The sequence below is a fragment of the Canis lupus genome, chromosome 28, assembly GCF_003254725.2.
Source record: "Canis lupus dingo isolate Sandy chromosome 28, ASM325472v2, whole genome shotgun sequence".
NCBI lineage: Eukaryota > Metazoa > Chordata > Mammalia > Carnivora > Canidae > Canis > Canis lupus.
Window position 1 is genome coordinate 956,742 of NC_064270.1, and position 17,899 is coordinate 974,640.

Genomic DNA, 17,899 nt, shown 5'->3' on the forward strand with positions numbered 1-17,899 from the left:
ATTCTGGAGTCACATAAAGACATTCCGGGTTTGGGGTTTGGTGGTGGGTCCCTTTTCTCCCTTCGCATCCAAGAACGGTGCCTTTGGCGCACCCAGCCCTGCTAGATAAGGTGCCTGAGAGAGGCAGGAAGGGAAGAGCCCCCCAAGGCTCCTGTGGCTTTGTGCCATCTGCCCAGATAGCCTCAGCCACTCCTCCTCCAGCATCAGCCCATAGAGACACCGAAGACATGCACGGCTACATGCAAGCTTCATGTGTGTGTTAAAGCAGAGGAGGACCCAAGGGCCAGGGGACCCAGCTAAGGACCAGGGTCTAACATGGCCCCTGGAGTGAGGCCCCAAAGTGAGGTGCCTCGACAAGCAAGCAGCTCCAGCCCAGGCTTGTGCTTTGCCAGTCTGGGTCACCGGGCCATGGCTCTTCTCTGGGCCCAGTGAGTGTTGGGGGTGTTCTCCATTGACTGTAAGTAAGCTCAACTATACTAACTGGGGAGTAGATATGTACCTCTTCTCTCTAGGTTCAGAATCCCCCAAGGGAGCCATTGGCCACATTGTCCCTACCGAGAAGACCATCCTGGCCGTGGAGAAGAACAAGGTGCTGCTGCCTCCTCTCTGGAACAGAACCTTCAGCTGGGGCTTTGATGACTTCAGCTGCTGCCTGGGGAACTATGGCTCTGACAAGGTGGGTGGCTTGGGGCACGGGGACAGGCACGGGATGCAGGGCAGGCAAGGGACCTTGGCCTCCATCTGTTGGGGCAGATACAGCCAGGAGATGGGTGAGTCCAAGGCAGGCACAGCTGCCCACACCCCACTGCCTCCATGTGGCTGTGCCCCCTGCCTGGGAGGGAGAGGGTTTGTGTGGCTAGGCTTAGGGCCCTCATGGGCCAAGCCTCCGATCTGTTCTCTAAGGAGCAGAGCTTGCAGGTTCCCGGGACATGCTGTCACCTCACAGCAATCTCTGCCACTGACAGGTCCCTCAGCTGCATGAAGACCACTCAGATTCTTGCTCAACCTGGGTGGGAAGTCCTAGGGTTCCTCTGGCCCTGGTCCTGCCTCAGAGTCAGAGGACAGTCCCTGAGGATTCAGCCGGTGCCAGAAGCGAGTCATCTGGTCACTTTTTCTCAACCCTTGACTTAGGCCATCCAGTGGCCTCACTTCTTGCTGTGGCCCTGGCAGCCTCTGAGGATCCCTTCCCAGCCCCCCTCCCTTCCCACCCTAATTCCCACCCATCAATCACATGGCATGAACTCCCTGCCCACAAGCTCTCGCTCCCCACCCCCAGCCTTTCCTACCCCTTCCTGAGGCAGCCAGAGACCAGTCCCAGATGGTACCCCCTCCTGAAAGCTGTCTCTGACCTCCTCAGGCTGAGTCGGCCTCCCAGGGCTCACTGTGTTCACAAGGACTTTTCATAATGTCCCCAAAACTTCCAGCTCACTTGTCTCTCCCCACTCCTTAGAGTGTGAGATCTATGGGAACGGGCTTGGCCTCCATCTGTTGAGGCAGAGACAGCCAGGAGATTGGCGATTTTGTCACCTGAGCCAGCTCCTAAACAAGTGACATGTCCCCCAGTTCTTGTGGCACACAGGCAGGCCAGCAGTATCCAGACCTGCCTTTGCCTCTCTGTCACCCTGTTCTGGCCCCCAGCCCTGTGCTGGCTAGGGCACCAGTGCTCATCCCACTTGTCTTCTATAGATCATAATGACGTTCGAGAACCTGGCTGCCTGGGGCCGCTGTCTGTGTACTGTGTGCCCAACCCCCACAATGATCATCACCTCTGGAGCCAGCACTGTGGTGTGTGTGTGGGAGCTCAGCATAGCCAAAGGCCGCCCAAGGAGCCTGCACCTCAAGCAGGTATGGTGGCTTAAGTGGAGATGGTACCCAGAGCGGGTGTGTTGCCTGGGGTGGGTACAGTACCCTAGTGTGGTCCGACTGCCTGAGCGTGGAAAGCCCTGCCTCCCTCAGGAGCAGAGGACACAGTGAAGCATTGGTGGCAGCACGTGGCTCTGCACTATTAGAGGACAACGGTTTCATGCCCCTGGTGGATTTGAGAAGCCCACAGGGCAGGTGCCTCCATGGAGACCCACGCCTCAGTGAGAGACACCACTTGTGTGTCTGAGCCAGTGAAACCAGTTTCCTTGCACTGGAGAACATTTTGGAATATGTGCCATGCACACTTCTAGGTCGACAGCCTCATTTTACCTCCTCAACAACCCCATAAAGTGGGTACTGTTTTCATCCATACTTTACTGGGGAAAAAACCAGTTGCAAGAAAGTGACTTGCCCTAGAGCCAGAAATTGAAAGGCTATTTCAGAACAGAAGTGGATGTGCATGAGTAGAACAAAAGCAGAGGGGCGGGGGCTGTATTCTGGCCCTGCCTTAGTTACCACCGCTGCTCTATCTAATACCAAGCAGAGTGTACCCACTGCTTACCTAAGACTCCATACATTGATTTTATTCTTGTAAAGCAGGCACTGTTATTCCCGCTTCCACAGGAGGAAACTGAAGCTTGGAAAGAGCGAGTTTGCATTTTAATCTAGGTCAGTCTAAACCGTGCTCCCTGCCTGTGCACCTTTGAACTTGCCTGAGAATACCACTGCAGTACACTTCCAACGCTAAAACGCAGTTTGTTTTTGCATCTGTATTTTAGTTAGCCATATAGACCCCAGATAACGAAAACCCAAATTAATCATACAAAACTCACCACGGGCCAGATTTCCTAACCTGAACATGTTTCACTAGAACCGATTCTGGATTTCTCTGGATGCTTCCCAAGCCATCCCCAGCACCTGCACAGCGCATGTCGGGCACTCAGTGAATGTGCAGTGAAGGAATCCATCAGTCAATGCTGAGGGAGCTGATTAATGGTGCAGAGCAGTGGCTCCTGCTGGAGGGAGCTGTACAGGCCAAGGGCAGGCTACCTTCACCAGACTCTCCTGGGAGGTCCTTCTAAGCCAGCCTTGGAGTGCCCTGCCTTTTCACATTTTCACATTGTTCTGGGTTTCCTTGCTGCTTTCCACGAACTGCAGTCAGGGGGCTGGGTTCTTACTCTGTACCTAAGTGAAGAGACCGTGCGTTTCTCTCTGGACCCTTCCCCTATCCCAGGCACCACTCTGGGGATGGCCTGAGATCCAGCCTGACTGTGGAGCTGGTCTTGGGGGATGGGGAGGTGGCCTCCCACTGCTACTCCAAGGCTCCTTTTAGAAATGCAGATGTACTGTAAAAGCCCCAGTACTGACAGCATAAAAATGTAATTCATCATCTTCTCTTAGTTATAAATCAAAAGGAAAAGGCATGGGGAATCCCACACGCTTTCATTTCCTAGGCAAAATAAAGCATGTCATCATTACCTATAGGGCTCACATGGCCTTGGGGATCCCCCAGACTACCAGCGAAGGGGTGGTCTCGGTGAAGGGGATCTGTCCCTGACCCGTTGACAAAGTCATCATTAAATAGTTTCATAAACAGTGTTTTTAAGTGTTTTATTTTTTTTAAAGATATTACATTAAAGACAAATTTCAAATTCTCTTCAAAGTTGAACAGTTCCCTCTAATCCCTAGAAAAGCTTTCATTGTTGCAGACCGCCATCCCCAGATATACATATTTATACCGTTCTGATACTGTGTAGATATGTTTATTCTATTTTCAGCCAGCCTATCAAATTGTTTCTGCTTCTCCACAGTCTCTATAATTTACATTTCAATTGTACCATATTATTCCATTTCCATAAAATTACATTTCAATTGTTTTGTTATGTCAGTGCACCACAGTTTAATAAACCATTTCTTTTAAAACTAGACAATTACATTACTTCCAAATTTTGACTATTTTAAATAGTGCTGCAGAAAACAACTTATATAGATTGCTGTTTGCTTCTGATTAATAGTTTCCTTAAAATAAATTTCAAGAAGTAGGATTACCAGGCAGAGACATAATGCTTTCTATAGTGATTCTATAGCTTTCCAGTGCTATCCACAATTAAGAGTGCCCATCTCACAAGTGTCCAGCATGAGCAATTATTTCCAGAGGATTTTATTTCGTTTTATTTTTTTAAGATTTTTTTTATTCATTTATGAAAGACAGAGAGAGAGAGAGAGAGGCAGAAGCAGGCTCCATGCTGGGAGCCCAACATGGGACTCGATCCCGGGTCCCCAGGATAACGCCCTGGGCCAAAGGCAAGCGCTAAACCACTGAGCCACCCCAGGATCCCCTACTTTGTTTTATTTTTTGCTGCTTTAGTTAGGTATGATGACATCGTGAAGTTATTTTAATTGGCTCTGTAGACAGGTACTTGCAGCAGGCCCCCTCTTATTCTGGTTTCACATCCCGTGGTTTCAGTCACCTGAGGTCAACCGTGGTCAACAGGTGGTCAACAGGTGTTCCCCCTTTTGGCTCATTGTCAGAAGGTTAGTAGTAGTGCAACAGCATGTTACGGTGCCTATGTCATTAACCTCCTGTCATGCCATCAACTCACATCATCACAGAGAGGGTGAGTGCAGTCCAATAAAATATTTTGAGAGAGAGAGGCCACATTTACATGACTTTTATTACAGCATATTATATATTATAACTATGCCATTTTATTATTAGTTACTGCTGTTTATCTGTTACTATGTCTAATTTATAAATTTTATTTGTTCATAAGTATGTGTAGGGAAAAAGACAAAGTAGACATAGGGTTCAGTACCATCCTGTGGTTTCGGGCATCTGCTGAGGATCTTGGTGCATATCTCCCATAGATAAGGGGGACTACTGCATTCTGAGAAAACAAAAGACCCAGTAGAGAACATGTTTAAATCTGCTGTCCTCCTTTGCTGAGTTCCCCAGCCTTTCCAGATAAGGGGGGCTGAGTGCCTCCAGGAGGGAGACAATGAGCCTTACCTCAGTGGGCAGTGCCTGCATTCAGGCTGGTCCCCCTAACTCTCCAGAGCCTCCCCTCAGAATGAAGCATACTTGTCTCTGTTAACAGACAGCACATGTAGGCACTTGGGCTCAGAGCTTCTGTTTCTGAATCCCCAGCCCTTACTCCCAGGTCCTCAGGCTTGCACCCTTTGGAGTCACCATTTCCCCTGTGGTCAGAACTTAGTCATTAGAGCTCTGATCAAAGCCTCTGCTTTTCTCTTTGTTTAGACAGTTTCCAATTTGCTAAGATGACCCAGATAGTCTTCTGTGGGTCACATCCAGAACCTTGCCAGCACCATCTGGTTGGTGCCACATTAGGTTCCATTGAAAACAAACAGGGATCCCTGGCAAAACTTTTAATGGCTGTGACCAGGCAAAGTGACAGCTTTGAAAAATGATGCTCAGCCTCATTGACCCAAATGAGTGAGCAGTCACCGGTCCTGCAGGTGGAGGTTTACTACTAGGTAAGCCAGGGTAATCATGTTCCAGAATGCTACTTCTGCACTTCTCTGCAGAAGGATCTCTGTTCCAGAGGATGGTGGCACATGTGCACACGGCAGCCCTCACACCAGGCTTACCTGGCAGCTCTGGGATAGTTGTGATGGAAACCACACCGTTGCCAGCAGCAGTGATCCTGGGGGTATCAGGCCACCCCGACCCTTCTGGCATGTGTCTTCAGGGAGCAAGGCCTCTGGCCCTATCTGGATACATGGCCATCTATGAATCAGGCCAGACCCCACCCAGATCAACCTGAGAGCCAAGACCAAGGCCCTGAGTCACCTGCTGCCATATGGCCAGATAGGCTATGAACCCAGACCCATTACACTTGAAAACTTACATCTTTTTAAACTGTGACCTGACTTCCCTGCCTTCCTCCCATTTTAGTGGACAGAGGCATGTTTGTTTCCGAGGTTCACTTGGTATAATCTTCAAACTCGCATGAAAATTTCCTGGAGGTCTTGTGAAAACCCGTGTTGGGGCCCCAAACCCAGAGTTTCTGATTCAGTAGGTATTGGAATAGGGCCCAAGAATTTGAATTTCTAACAAGTTTCCAGATAATGCTTATGTACCTGGTCCGAATGCCACACTTGGCAAATCAGTATCCTTACTTATGACTAGATGAAAGTCAGGTGTAGGTGAGCACATAGCAAGAGGGAACTACTGGCCTCTGTTTTACTTATGATAAAAGGACTGATCCTCCCTAGCTGGACCTCAATTCCCAGAAATGGATGGAACTGAGAAGCCAGCATGGATGCATATGCACACATACACAAAAACATGCACACACATACCACAGACTTTGGAATCATGGAATCACCTTGAATCTGTTTCCTCCTGTGGGGAAGGTCAGGATATTTCACCAGATAGCTGGATTGAGGGTCCCTCTCATAACCTGTGGAACTGCCTCTTGTGTCTAGGCCTTGTATGGACACACACAGGCTGTCACATGCCTGGCAGCATCGGTCATATTCAGCCTCCTGGTGAGTGGTTCCCAAGATTGTACCTGTATCCTGTGGGACCTGGACCACCTCACCCACGTGGCCCGCCTGCCTACCCACCAAGAGGGCATCTCTGCCCTTGCCATCAGTGATGTCTCGGTAAGGCCCTGTTTCTCAATGTCTGGGAGCCTGGCTGGTAGCCTGGTGCCATACCCAGGGGAAGAGACTGACCACCCAAGAATGTTGAGAAGCTCCCAGATATATGGAGTATTTTTTACCCAGGCAGAGTGGAGACATCAGCATGTGTAACATATGGGTCTAGATTTTATTTTTTCCTTTTCTGTTTTTCTCCCTCAGGGTGGTGGGGGTGGTGGGGAGTGTCTGTCTTGGCACAGGCATGCAGTTGGCTTTGGTAAGAGATCTGCTGGGCTTGACTGACTAATTCAGCCATTGACTACAAATCAGTGTTAACTCAGCAGGTGCTTTTGGTCTCCACAGCAGGAAGTGTTTCTACTTGTCCCTCCATGCTGGCCACCATGGATGAGCCTGTCAGAACATATGCATGTGAGAGAGACAGAGAGAAGAGAGAAAGAGTTAGAGAAATATCCAAATCTCAGTGTGGAGTTTCTCCCAGGCTGGAATCCCCATCATAGGGCACAGAGTTCCCTGAAGGTTCCAAGCCTCTGCATCTGCTCCAGTAAAACCCTAGGAGTTTAGCGCATGGATAGAATGGTCAAGGAGATAATAGAAGGAAGGGGAGAGGATGAAGAAGGCTCCTGGTGCCAACTTAGTCAAAAGTGGTCTCCAGGTAGGCCTGAATCCAGGATGAATGTTATATGGCAAATAGAGGGTGGATGGATGGATGGATGAATAGATCTGTGGGTGGATGGATATTTGGGTGAATTAGTGGGAGGATAGGTAGATGGGCAGATAGAGAGTGGATGGGTGGATGGATGGTGGGTGGATGGATGAATTGGGGGAATGTAATGGAAAAGGTACCAAGCTCTGATCTGAGAGAGCACAAAACCCATATAGAATAATGTCCTCAGAGAAGATTGATATCAGGACAACAACTTGTTGGCTTCAACTTGTCCTGAAACTAATTGAGTGCCTGCTGGGAGCCCAGTGCTGAGTGCTGGGCAAAGATGTACCATACATGGTCCTTGGCCTCAAGCAGACTCTGTACCAAACAATTCAGGAAGAGACATGGTGGAGCCCAGCCCAGGGGGCTATGGATGGGTTCTGAGTTCCCTACATCCCTTTTGTGGTTAGGGCAAGGCTCAAAGACATGGCTCCAGCTAGTTTTATGAGTCCTCAGTGACAGTGACCACTACACCATTGGCTGTAAGATAGACAAAAACTTGAGAAGGAAATTCTGGACCTAAATGTTATAGGAGATTCAATAATGGAGATATTTTTCCTCAGAAATTCCCTTCAGAGGGACATTGTTCAACTTTATGAGTCATATACCATCATTCAAACCTCTGTACTCTGCCCTCCACCAGGTGATATCCAGATCATGTTTATGGTTACAGGGCTGGCTAGCCAGGTACAGGTCCCATGTCCAGAGCCAGGGGCAATCTCCAAGCTGGGTCTTCTGTGCCAGTCAGTAAATGGCCAGGGAGAGGGCTGTGGGAGGAGCTCCAATAGTGAGCCAATCAGCCTGTGTCAGAGAAAGCAGTATCCAAACACCTGATTGCAATATGAAAATGGCCAGGAATTTACAGTGCATGAAAATACAGCAGACCTATGAGTCATCCTTGAAGAAGTGAGTGTCAGGTCTTGGATTACCCTGATTAGTCTTCAGAAGATACCAAATTAAGGCTGCTTGACTGCATAAACCCTGGGTGAGCAGGTAATGGGTGGGCAGGCCATGACTAGCATGGAGTGACCTCAGCTCTCACCACTGCAGGGAACAATTGTCTCCTGTGCGGGTGCCCACTTGTCTCTGTGGAATGTCAACGGACAGCCTCTGGCCAGCATCACCACTGCCTGGGGCCCCGAAGGAGCCATAACCTGCTGCTATGTGATGGAGGGGCCAGCATGGGACACAAACCATGTCATCATCACTGGGAGTCAAGACGGCATGGTTCGGGTAGGTGTGTCTTGGGCAGAATGAAGGCATGGTACAGAAAGTGTTTTTCTCTATTCTGCTCACTTCCTCCAAGAGTCTAAATCTATAGGCTGCATTTGAAACCAGGCAGCATACCAGATGAGGTCTCCACAACAAGTGAGGGCAAAGGCAAAGCTCATTCCAGGCAATCAATCAATCAATCAATCAAATTATATATATACTTTTATATACACATACATTCATGTAATGAAATAAACACTTATTATCACAAGATGTGAAAGCTGAATGGTCAAATGCACAAAAACATAGCTCAGTGCTGAAAAATATTTGGGCCATCCATTCACACACTTACCCATCTATCCATCTCTCCATCCATCCATCCATCCATCCATCCATCCACTAATCCATCCAACCATTTCTCTCTATACCTATTCATCCATCTATCCATCCTCCCATCCATCTATCTTTTCATCTACCTATCTGTTCATCCAATAATACATCTACCTACCTACCCAACTGTTTATCTCTCTACCTTCCCTCCTTCCTTCTCTCTCTCTCCCTTTCTCTTTCCCTCCCTCCTTTCCTTCCTTCCTTCCTTCCTTCCTTCCTTCCTTCCTTCCTTCCTTCCTTCCTTCCTTCCTTCCTTCTTCCCTCCTTCTTTCCTCCTTCCCTCTACCTCTCCCTTCTTTCCTTCCTTCATTCCTTTCCTTCTGTCCAATGATCTATCCTTCCACATACTCATCCATTTATCTATAAATCCATCTATCCACCCACATATTTGTTCACCTATCCATCTATCCATCCACCTAACTCTGGCTCTGTGCCAAACTCTTCATACAAGCCATAAGGGACACAGAAATGAATGGTAATAGGCCCTTACCCTCAAGATGCTCATATTCTAGAAGAGAAGACAAACAGAGAATGCATGATCTGACCAGGATAATCAGAGAGTGCCATGGATCCTCTGAGGAAGGCCATGGAGAGGGTAAGCATCAAGAAACTAGGAAGAGAAAGAAATGGAAACACTGAAGTATGAGGATTAGCATAAAATGAACAAGGTAATTTTTCTGAGACTGACAGGAAGGATGAAGGAATGAATAAAGATAAGAAATAATTCAGAGGCTTACTCAAGAAACTGTTAATTGAATTCCACAGTTTATGAAAGGAAACATCAACTGAATTCCACAAGGTATTCAAGAAAATGCCCATTGCATTCTACAAATATTTATGAAAGCTTGAGTGTGCCAACATGGCTACAAATTGGCCTTGCCTGCCAGGTGTCCATGCCCCTAATCTGAGAATAATCATGGAGATAATACTTGTAGAATAAATATATGGTGACAGTCCAAAGGGAGATTGGATTTATCTCTAACAGAGAGACACAGGAGGCAGCGGCAGTATAGCTGAGTCCCGAGGGTGAGGAAAAATCACAGCATACGGAAAGGCTAAGCCAGCTGAGGGGCCAGTGTGTCCAGAGGAGACAAGGCTGAGGAGGGCCCCTTACGATGTCCTCTCTGAGGGCTATGAGGGGCACAGGGTCTCTGCAGAGCGTGGGGCATCCTGGACTAGCCAGAACATGAGGAGACAGCAAGGCTTGGGCTTGGTGGGGTGCGGTCCCCACTGTGGGTCAGAGGAGCCTGGGCTGGCTGAGCAGCAGATGCATTTTTCACAGGCCCCCAAGTCATGGGTGGGAGTCTTTCATACACTCAGCATCATTCATCTAGGATGGTAATTGAGCTCCTGGGATGGCCCAATGCTGTGCTAGGCCTGATGTGGAACTCACAGAAGCATTAAGGGGAGGGTGGTCCTTGTCCTTTGGCTATGGAACATCCAGACTCAGCAACTGAGAAGCCATATGCTGTCAGCCTGAGGACACTCACAGGAGGACTTAGGGCCAGAGCCAGACACAGAGGATAGAGAGGCCTAGCTGCTGAGTGGTGAGGGAGGCCTCTGGGGATGGTGGCAGTGGGATGAGAGGGCATAGCTAAGTAAAATGACAATAAGCTAGCTGCTGAGTCTCACCCCTACAGTTAAGAGGTTGAGGGCTGATGCACCATGGTCACGGGAGTGCCAAGTGAGCCCATCCAAGCTGCAACTATGCTCTGCTGAAGCCTAAGTGATTTTTTCCCAGAGAATACATTAATATTAGAGGTGAAAGGGAACCATGCTCCCACCTCTTCCCTTGGAGTCCCTTGGATGTGAGGAGTGGGATGGGCCCGAGGCTACAAACAGGATCATTTCCCCAGTCATGGCCTTTTCTCTTTTCTGGACAGATTTGGAGGACTGAGGACATGAAGACATCTGTTCCCGGGCTGACAATACCAGAGGAGCCCTCAGCTCAACCTCCAAGCCCTAGAGGTACCTACCCTACTGAGGGTGCAGGGCACCCTTGCCTTGCTCGGTCTTCCTCTGCTCTCCCCTCCTGTAGCTGCACTCAGGGCTACAGAGCCCAGGGAAACCATCGAGTCTCTCTGGATGTTGCCAAGTTGGGGAGACAGAGCACAGTTTATTGCAAGCTGCTGGTGGGATGTGAAGCATCATGGAGAAGTCCTGTTGCATCCTGGTCCCATCATGCAGGGACCAGTAAGCTCTGGGATGCTCCTTGGACATGTGAACAGTGGTGGTGGTTGTAGGAGCCCTCAGCTTCTGAATGGCGAGAGGGAAGGACACACTTTGCAGAGCATGGGTTGATGTTCTCCATCTACCTGTGTGACTCCTCAATGCCAAACTTCCCAACCTAGGGCCTGGGTCCAAATACCTACTAGACTGGACAGCCAGGCTGCAGACAGGAGTGAGGAGGGGCCAGGGAGGGGCCTTGCCGTATGCCTGGGGAGAGGAAGTGGTTCCATAGTGCCTAGCCTGCCCTGGTGATCCTGGCTCAACTTCCCCAATTCCCCCTGGCAGGCTGCTCAAAGTTGGTCTGGGGGTCCTCTGCATCAGCACCACCCAGGAGCCTTATTAAAAATGTAGACGTGAGTCCTGTTCCTACCTTATACCCCAGGAAAAGATTGGGTGTTGTTAGAATTTCCATATCCAACAGGTCCCCAGGTAAGTGTGGTGTGCACCAAAGTAAGAGAACGACTGTTCCAGAGCCTCCTTTGGGTTGTGGCAGATGGGACTAAAGTAAGAAAAATCTGTTCTCCCTTCTGCCATCATGGCCACTGGTACTGCCACCACCTTGGCCACCATCACAGAGCTCGGAAGGAGAGGACTTGGCCAGGAGCGGTTTCCATTGTGCCCACTTGCCATACTTCCTCTTATGTGTCACAGCAACACTGTGAGGTATATTTGACCTCACGCATGTGAAGGATAAGGAAATTGAAGCACAGAGAGGCTTAGTAACTTGCCCAGTTACCCAGAAGCACATGACTACTACAGTTCTCACTTTTGTAGTAGTGAGAGCAGACACAACAGACGTCAGACTGCCTTCATGCTGCCAGACTGACCTCCACCACAGCTACCGCCATGCATCACCGTCAACAGCACCTCCCCCTGCTACAGGCACAAAGGTCACCACCAAAGCTATCCCCTCCTTCTCTCCAACCACAGCTGCCCCAGTGGTCCCGCCAACCTCCTCCAATGCAGCGAACCTTCTTTCTCAGCTCCATCTTCATCAAAGATTTTGGCCCAGAACCGAGGCATCTTTCCTGGTGCCCATGATGAAAGGAAACATTGTTACCATGAAGTGTGGATTCTCCTATTATCCTGAGTCCTTCTGGTTTGCTCTGCTTCCTAGGACCCACGATCTTTCATGGAAGAAACTTCTCCAGAGGGCTGAGAGCTGCTTTCTGAAGAGTAGCCATTTTCAGCTAGTTCCTTTCTGGAATGTACTTCACCCCTCCTCGAGCCATTTAGTCATCTGATTCTGGTTCTTTCTTCATACAAGCATACACAGATATCTGATCAGCCCATCTTGAGCCCCAGGCTCTGCACTGAGAATCTCTTCCTTCAAAATAATGCCATCTGGGAACACTTGCCAAATGGGCTGACCCAGAGCAATGACCTCACAGTGACCTCACATTTACTTCATTGTTCCTAGTGTCTCAAGGGTCCTCTGGGACTGCAAGGAATCAGCTCATCTTGGAGTAAAAAGAATTGTGCATTCTAAGAAACTTAAAATACTTCTTTGGAGAGAGAGCCGAGGTCAAACTTCCTCCCTGATTGCCACCCACTTAGAAGAGAGCTAGCCCAGGATCCTGATTCTCCAGCCTGCCTGTGAACCATTCTGTGCAGCACCTGCATGAGAGTGGGCCAGTTCAGGCTGGGGCTCCACTGCCCATTTCTGAAGCTATGGAGGCCCAATGAGGAAAAAGTGGATGAATGGATGCTGACTGTATGGAAAGACAGATGAACAAAGTGACCTCAGAGACGTTCTGCTGGTTCTGGAAGTGCCAGTGTATTTGAGGGTTTCTACTCAGGATCAGCAGTTGTGCTGAAACCGCACTCTTGGGGAGTGGGGTCCGGAGCAATGGGAAGTGAGATAAAAAGCAGATGCCAAAGCTCTAGACTTGGCTCTGTCCCCAACAACTTCTCTGTCCCTCACTTCGCCCTGTGCCAGATGGAGGTACTCCTGTACATCCTAACATGAGGACAGAAATAAAGGACATACACAAGAATCCACTCAGCAAAAGGCTTGCAAAAAGGCAGGTCGTCCTTACAATTTTTGCAGGCTTGTAAAGCCTTCTCCCCTAATATAACAGCTGATGACATTAGGGAGCTTGTAGGACGGTCTCAGGCTGGCAGGAGTCCCCTCAGGCCCAGGTCCATGTCCTTCTCCTGCTGTTTGTCCTGACGGTGCCTGAGGTCACTACTGCCAAACAGAATGGAGTGTTGGGGTTGTGATCACAGTTCAAGGGGGGACTCAGGTGAAATGACACAAGGGCACAGACACATTCATGAAAACCAGACTGGGCCACAGTAAGGAGATAGCAAATCCATGTGCAGGCTTACAAACCTAACCCAGTGGTGGTCTTGTGGTTCTCATAAGATTGCTCAAAACTGTTTTGCTGGAAAGCGACACTATTGGGCATGACACAGGGACATGACACATGTGTCCTGTTGGTGTGTATATTACTGCATCCCTCAGGTGTCTTAAGGGACAAGAAAGGAGATCTTTGAAGATATTAAGGATGCTGCATTTGTGTACGGAGGTAATCTAATTTCTGCCTGGAATTCATTTATTTGTCATTTGAAGCAAGGACCAACCCAGTTGAGCACAATTCATTTTAGGAATCACCCTGTAGGTTTGAACTTAATCTGGTACATGAGAAGTGCTTGGGAGGGCTTATTGCTTGAACTTTTGCACAAACATAGAAGGCACATACATTTCCCAGAGCACAGGCCTGTGTGTGCACACAAGAGGCCATCGTGGCATAGCTGGAACAGCGGCACCGTTCCTGCCCGGCCTCCAAGGGGCCCAGCTGATGTCTCTCCATCTCACCACTCCATGCTGAAGGAATTACTGTCTGCCCCCAAATGCAGTCATTAAAATGAGTGAAGTAACAATCATTGTGTTATATTTTTTTTTGAAAAAACGTTCTCAGCATTTAATTATTGGTTGTGGCGTGAGAGGATTTAGATAAGTTGATAATGCCGACTTCATGTAATTTATTTTTACTAGGCAATTATGGGCTGCATTACATCCTGGCAGCAAGGTATTGTGGGGCATCTTATTAAGCATAAAGCCAGTAAACACTGATGAACAATTTTGCTGAACTAGGCATGCAATTTAGAAAGCAATAATACACAAATCCAATTTGGTACACAATGGATACCGCAGCACGTCAGCACATGTAACTATCACAGCCTACAAATTAAATTGGGTTGGCCCCTTTTGCAACAGCACAGGCCAAGATTAAATATATTTCCCCCCTCAATTTAACAAGTTGCTGACCACAAATATAAATATGTGTGTATGTGTTTGTGACCCTGCATGTGGGTGTACACTTGCACGTGTGCGCGGCCACTCGGCTTTCCTAACTATTCTCTTGCATGATTCCCACAGGTCACAGATGGGAGAAGAATCTTGCCCTGTGTCGAGAGCTGGATGTCAGCCTGGCTTTGACGGGGAAGCCCAGCAAGACCAGCCCTGCCGTGACAGCTCTGGCCGTGTCCAGGTAACCAAGGCTTGTCTTCTTGGGGCCTCCGGCAGGGGGCACAGAGGCCACCCCAGGAAGGTCCCCATGGCTCTAGGCTCAAGTTGCCCAGCCCTGGGAGGTGGCTTCATTACTACAGGGACCTGGGACAGCCCACCATGCACACGAGGCAAATGAGGTGCCCATGGAGGGCCCTAGGAGATTTTTGTGACACACACATGTTCTTACTCTATCTCTTTCAAATATCCATGAACTCATAAAGAAATCTACAAGGTAAACGTATATGGCTTTGTAGTTTCATCCTACAAGGGACTTTTTTCCTGAGACCCAGTACCAATAATAATATTTGGTGTGGTGATGCTACATTACGAAAACAAACAAACGAAAAACTTTTGAGAGCTCTAGACCAAAATAGAAGAGCCAAGTGTCAGGTGCTATGCTTGATAGACATTATTTTATTCTTCAGTTACCTAGTGGCAGTAAGTGGTACCCACTCTTAATAATCCATTTCTCACACTAGGAGGTGTCATCTCAGGAGGCCAATGGGCCTTTGAGAGCTGCTTCCCTTCTTCCTTCACTGCCCTGGAGTGGGTGGCTCAGGGTCCGTGGTGGTAACCACACAGTGTCCTAGAAGCCAGACTGAAGTGAGGTGGGCTAGGGTGGGATATGGTAAAAGGGATGGAGAGTCCAGAGCCCCAACTCTTTGTCGGGAAACTTGCCATTCTTGTGGCTGGGGGATCTGGCTATGTTTTGACAGGACAGCAGGCCCACCTGGAGATGCTAAACAGAAAAGTGAGGGCCTCACCCTGGATTCCTGGAGCCTGGACAACTTGGAGTGTCCCCCCATGCTCATAAGGGAGGCCATAACCTTCATAGTTCAGAAGTGCCCCTTCCCCTGGGTCAGAACATTCTCCGGTTCTCCCGGCTGATCCTCCTGCCTCAGGTGAAGGCCAGGTGCAGGCCCTGCAGGACGGAACCCCCTGTGTCAGTTTCCTGGGAGAAGTAGGACTTACGGGCTTTGCTCTAACACTCCTGTCTATTCCTTTTCTTCCCAAGGAACCAGATCAAGCTCCTGGTCGGCGATGAGAAGGGGAGAATATTCTGCTGGTCTGCAGAAGGGTAGGAAGACTGAGAGGGTGGGCAACCGTGTGTCCTGAGCGGCAGCAGCACCCGGTGAATGCAGGCTGACGCAGTGCCCGGGAAGCAGAGGAGTCTCCCCGGAGGCAGAGGCTGCTGGCCATCAGGGCTGCACACCCTGAGCCACTCCATGGCCAGTGGCACTTTGGCCTTGGGTTGTGCAAGGACATACTCTGTCAAAGGAGAGCCCCTGGGAGCCTGGGAGTGGCGATCTGGAAACTGACTGGCTCACAAGCTGCCCATAAACTCACAGAACTCACCTTCTCAGAGGGCTTACTACATTGGGAAAAAAAATCAGGTCGCTTACTGGGAACTAATGGGAAATATTGGATTGTCTTTATTTTATTAAAGCAACTATTTTCCAAACACAGGTGGGCTCATGAGTATAAAATCACCATGCTTTTCCACTCAGGTGTTTGCATCCTGTACCCGGAAAGGTGAAAAGGCCTCAGGGAAGCCCACCCCACTCTTGGAGTGTTTCTCAAGCCCTCCTATCTTCCTCCGTGGAATCTGGCTCTCCCTCAGGCTTGCCTGCCAGGCAGGGGCTCGTGGGGAGCTAGGGGCACGCTCAGGAAGCCCACTCCTATGGGTGAGCCACAGGATGTGGACCTGGGGTTGCCCATGGCAGGCGTAGGGAAGTCAGCCAGGGAGGCAGCAGAGAGACCCCTGCCCTTTTTTTTTTTTAATAATCAATTTATTTTTTATTGGTATTCAATTTGCCAACATACAGAATAACACCCAGTGCTCATCCTGTCAAGTGCCCACCTCAGTGCCCGTCACCCAGTCACCCTCACCCCCCATCCTCCTCCCCTTCCACACCCCTAGTTCGTTTCCCAGAGTTAGGAGTCTTTATGTTCTGTCTCCCTTTCTGATATTTCCCAAACATTTCTTCTCCCTTCCCTTATATTCCCTTTCACTATTATTTATATTCCCCAAATGAATGAGACCATATAATGTTTGTCCTTCTCCGATTCACGTATTTCGCTCAGCATAATACCCTCCAGTTCCATCCACGTCGAAGCAAATGGTGGGTATTTGTCATTTCTAGTGGCTGAGTAATATTCCATTGTATACATAAACCACATCTTCTTTATCCATTCATCTTTCGATGGACACCGAGGCTCCTTCCACAGTTTGGCTATTGTGGCCATTGCTGCTAGAAACATCGGGGTGCAGGTGTCCCGGCGTTTCATTGCATCTGAATCTTTGGGGTAAATCCCCAGCAGTGCCATTCCTGGGTCGTAGGGCAGGTCTATTTTTAACTCTTTGAGGAACCTCCACACAGTTTTCCAGAGTGGCTGCACCAGGTCACATTTCCACCAACAGTGCAGGAGGGTTCCCCTTTCTCCACATCCTCTCCAACATTTGTGGTTTCCTGCCTTGTTAATGTTCCCCATTCTCACTGGTGTGAGGTGGTATCTCATTGTGGTTTTGATGTGTATTTCCCTGATGGCAAGTGATGCGGAACATTTTCTCATGTGCTTGTTGGCCATGTCTGTGTCTTCATCTGTGAGATTTCTCATCATGTCTTTTGCCCATTTCATGACTGGATTGTTTGTTTCTTTGCTGTTGAGTTTAAGAAGTTCTTTATAGGGGATCCCTGGGTGGCGCAGCGGTTTGGCGCCTGCCTTTGGCCCAGGGCGCGATCCTGGAGACCCGGGATCGAATCCCACGTTGGGCTCCCGGTGCATGGAGCCTGCTTCTCCCTCTGCCTGTGTCTCTGCCTCTCTCTCTCTCTCTCTCTCTCTCTCTCTGTGACTATCATAAATAAATAAAAATTTAAAAAAAAGAAGTTCTTTATAGATCTTGGAAACTAGCCCTTTATCTGATACGTCATTTGCAAATATCTTCTCCCATTCTGCAGGTTGTCTTTTAGTTTTGTTGACTGTATCCTTTGCTGTGCAAAAGCTTCTTATCTGGATGAAGTCCCAATAGTTCATTTTTGCTTTTGTTTCTCTTGCCTTCATGGATGTATCTTGCAAGAAGTTAATGTGGCTGAGTTCAAGAAGGGTGTTGCCTGTGTTCTCCTCTAGGATTTTGATGGAATCTTGTCTCACATTTAGATCTTTCATCCATTTTGAGTTTATCTTTGTGTATGGTGAAAGAGAGTGGTCTAGTTTCATTCTTCTGCATGTGGATGTCCAATTTTCCCAGCACCATTTATTGAAGAGACTGTCTTTCTTCCAATGGATAGTCTTTCCTCCTTTATCGAATATTAGTTGACCATAAAATTGAGGGTCCACTTCTGGGTTCTCTATTC

At 48.7% G+C, this 17,899-nt stretch overlaps 1 protein-coding gene and 1 long non-coding RNA gene across 6 annotated transcripts in view; one reads left to right on the forward strand and one right to left on the reverse strand.

Moving 5' to 3' along the window:
* Positions 1-16,007, forward strand: part of WDFY4 (WDFY family member 4) — a 285,745-nt gene extending 269,738 nt beyond the window's left edge. For 4 of the 5 annotated variants that reach the window (XM_025466318.3, XM_025466319.3, XM_035707756.2 and 1 more), the window contains 7 exons: positions 492-676; positions 1,687-1,845; positions 6,313-6,492; positions 8,246-8,428; positions 10,681-10,765; positions 14,412-14,523; positions 15,559-16,007. In XM_025466318.3, the coding sequence (XP_025322103.1) occupies positions 492-676; positions 1,687-1,845; positions 6,313-6,492; positions 8,246-8,428; positions 10,681-10,765; positions 14,412-14,523; positions 15,559-15,625 (971 nt within the window). In that variant the 3' untranslated portion in view covers positions 15,626-16,007. The remainder of the gene's footprint in view (positions 1-491; positions 677-1,686; positions 1,846-6,312; positions 6,493-8,245; positions 8,429-10,680; positions 10,766-14,411; positions 14,524-15,558) is intronic. The other variant, XM_025466320.3, reaches the window with a different exon arrangement.
* On the reverse strand, positions 3,458-14,109 carry LOC125753908 (uncharacterized). Its single transcript, XR_007406728.1, has 2 exons — positions 11,998-14,109; positions 3,458-11,233 (listed from the first exon to the last, which is right to left on the reverse strand). It is a non-coding gene; the product is annotated as an uncharacterized LOC125753908 (long non-coding RNA).
* Positions 16,008-17,899: the final 1,892 nt, after the last annotated feature.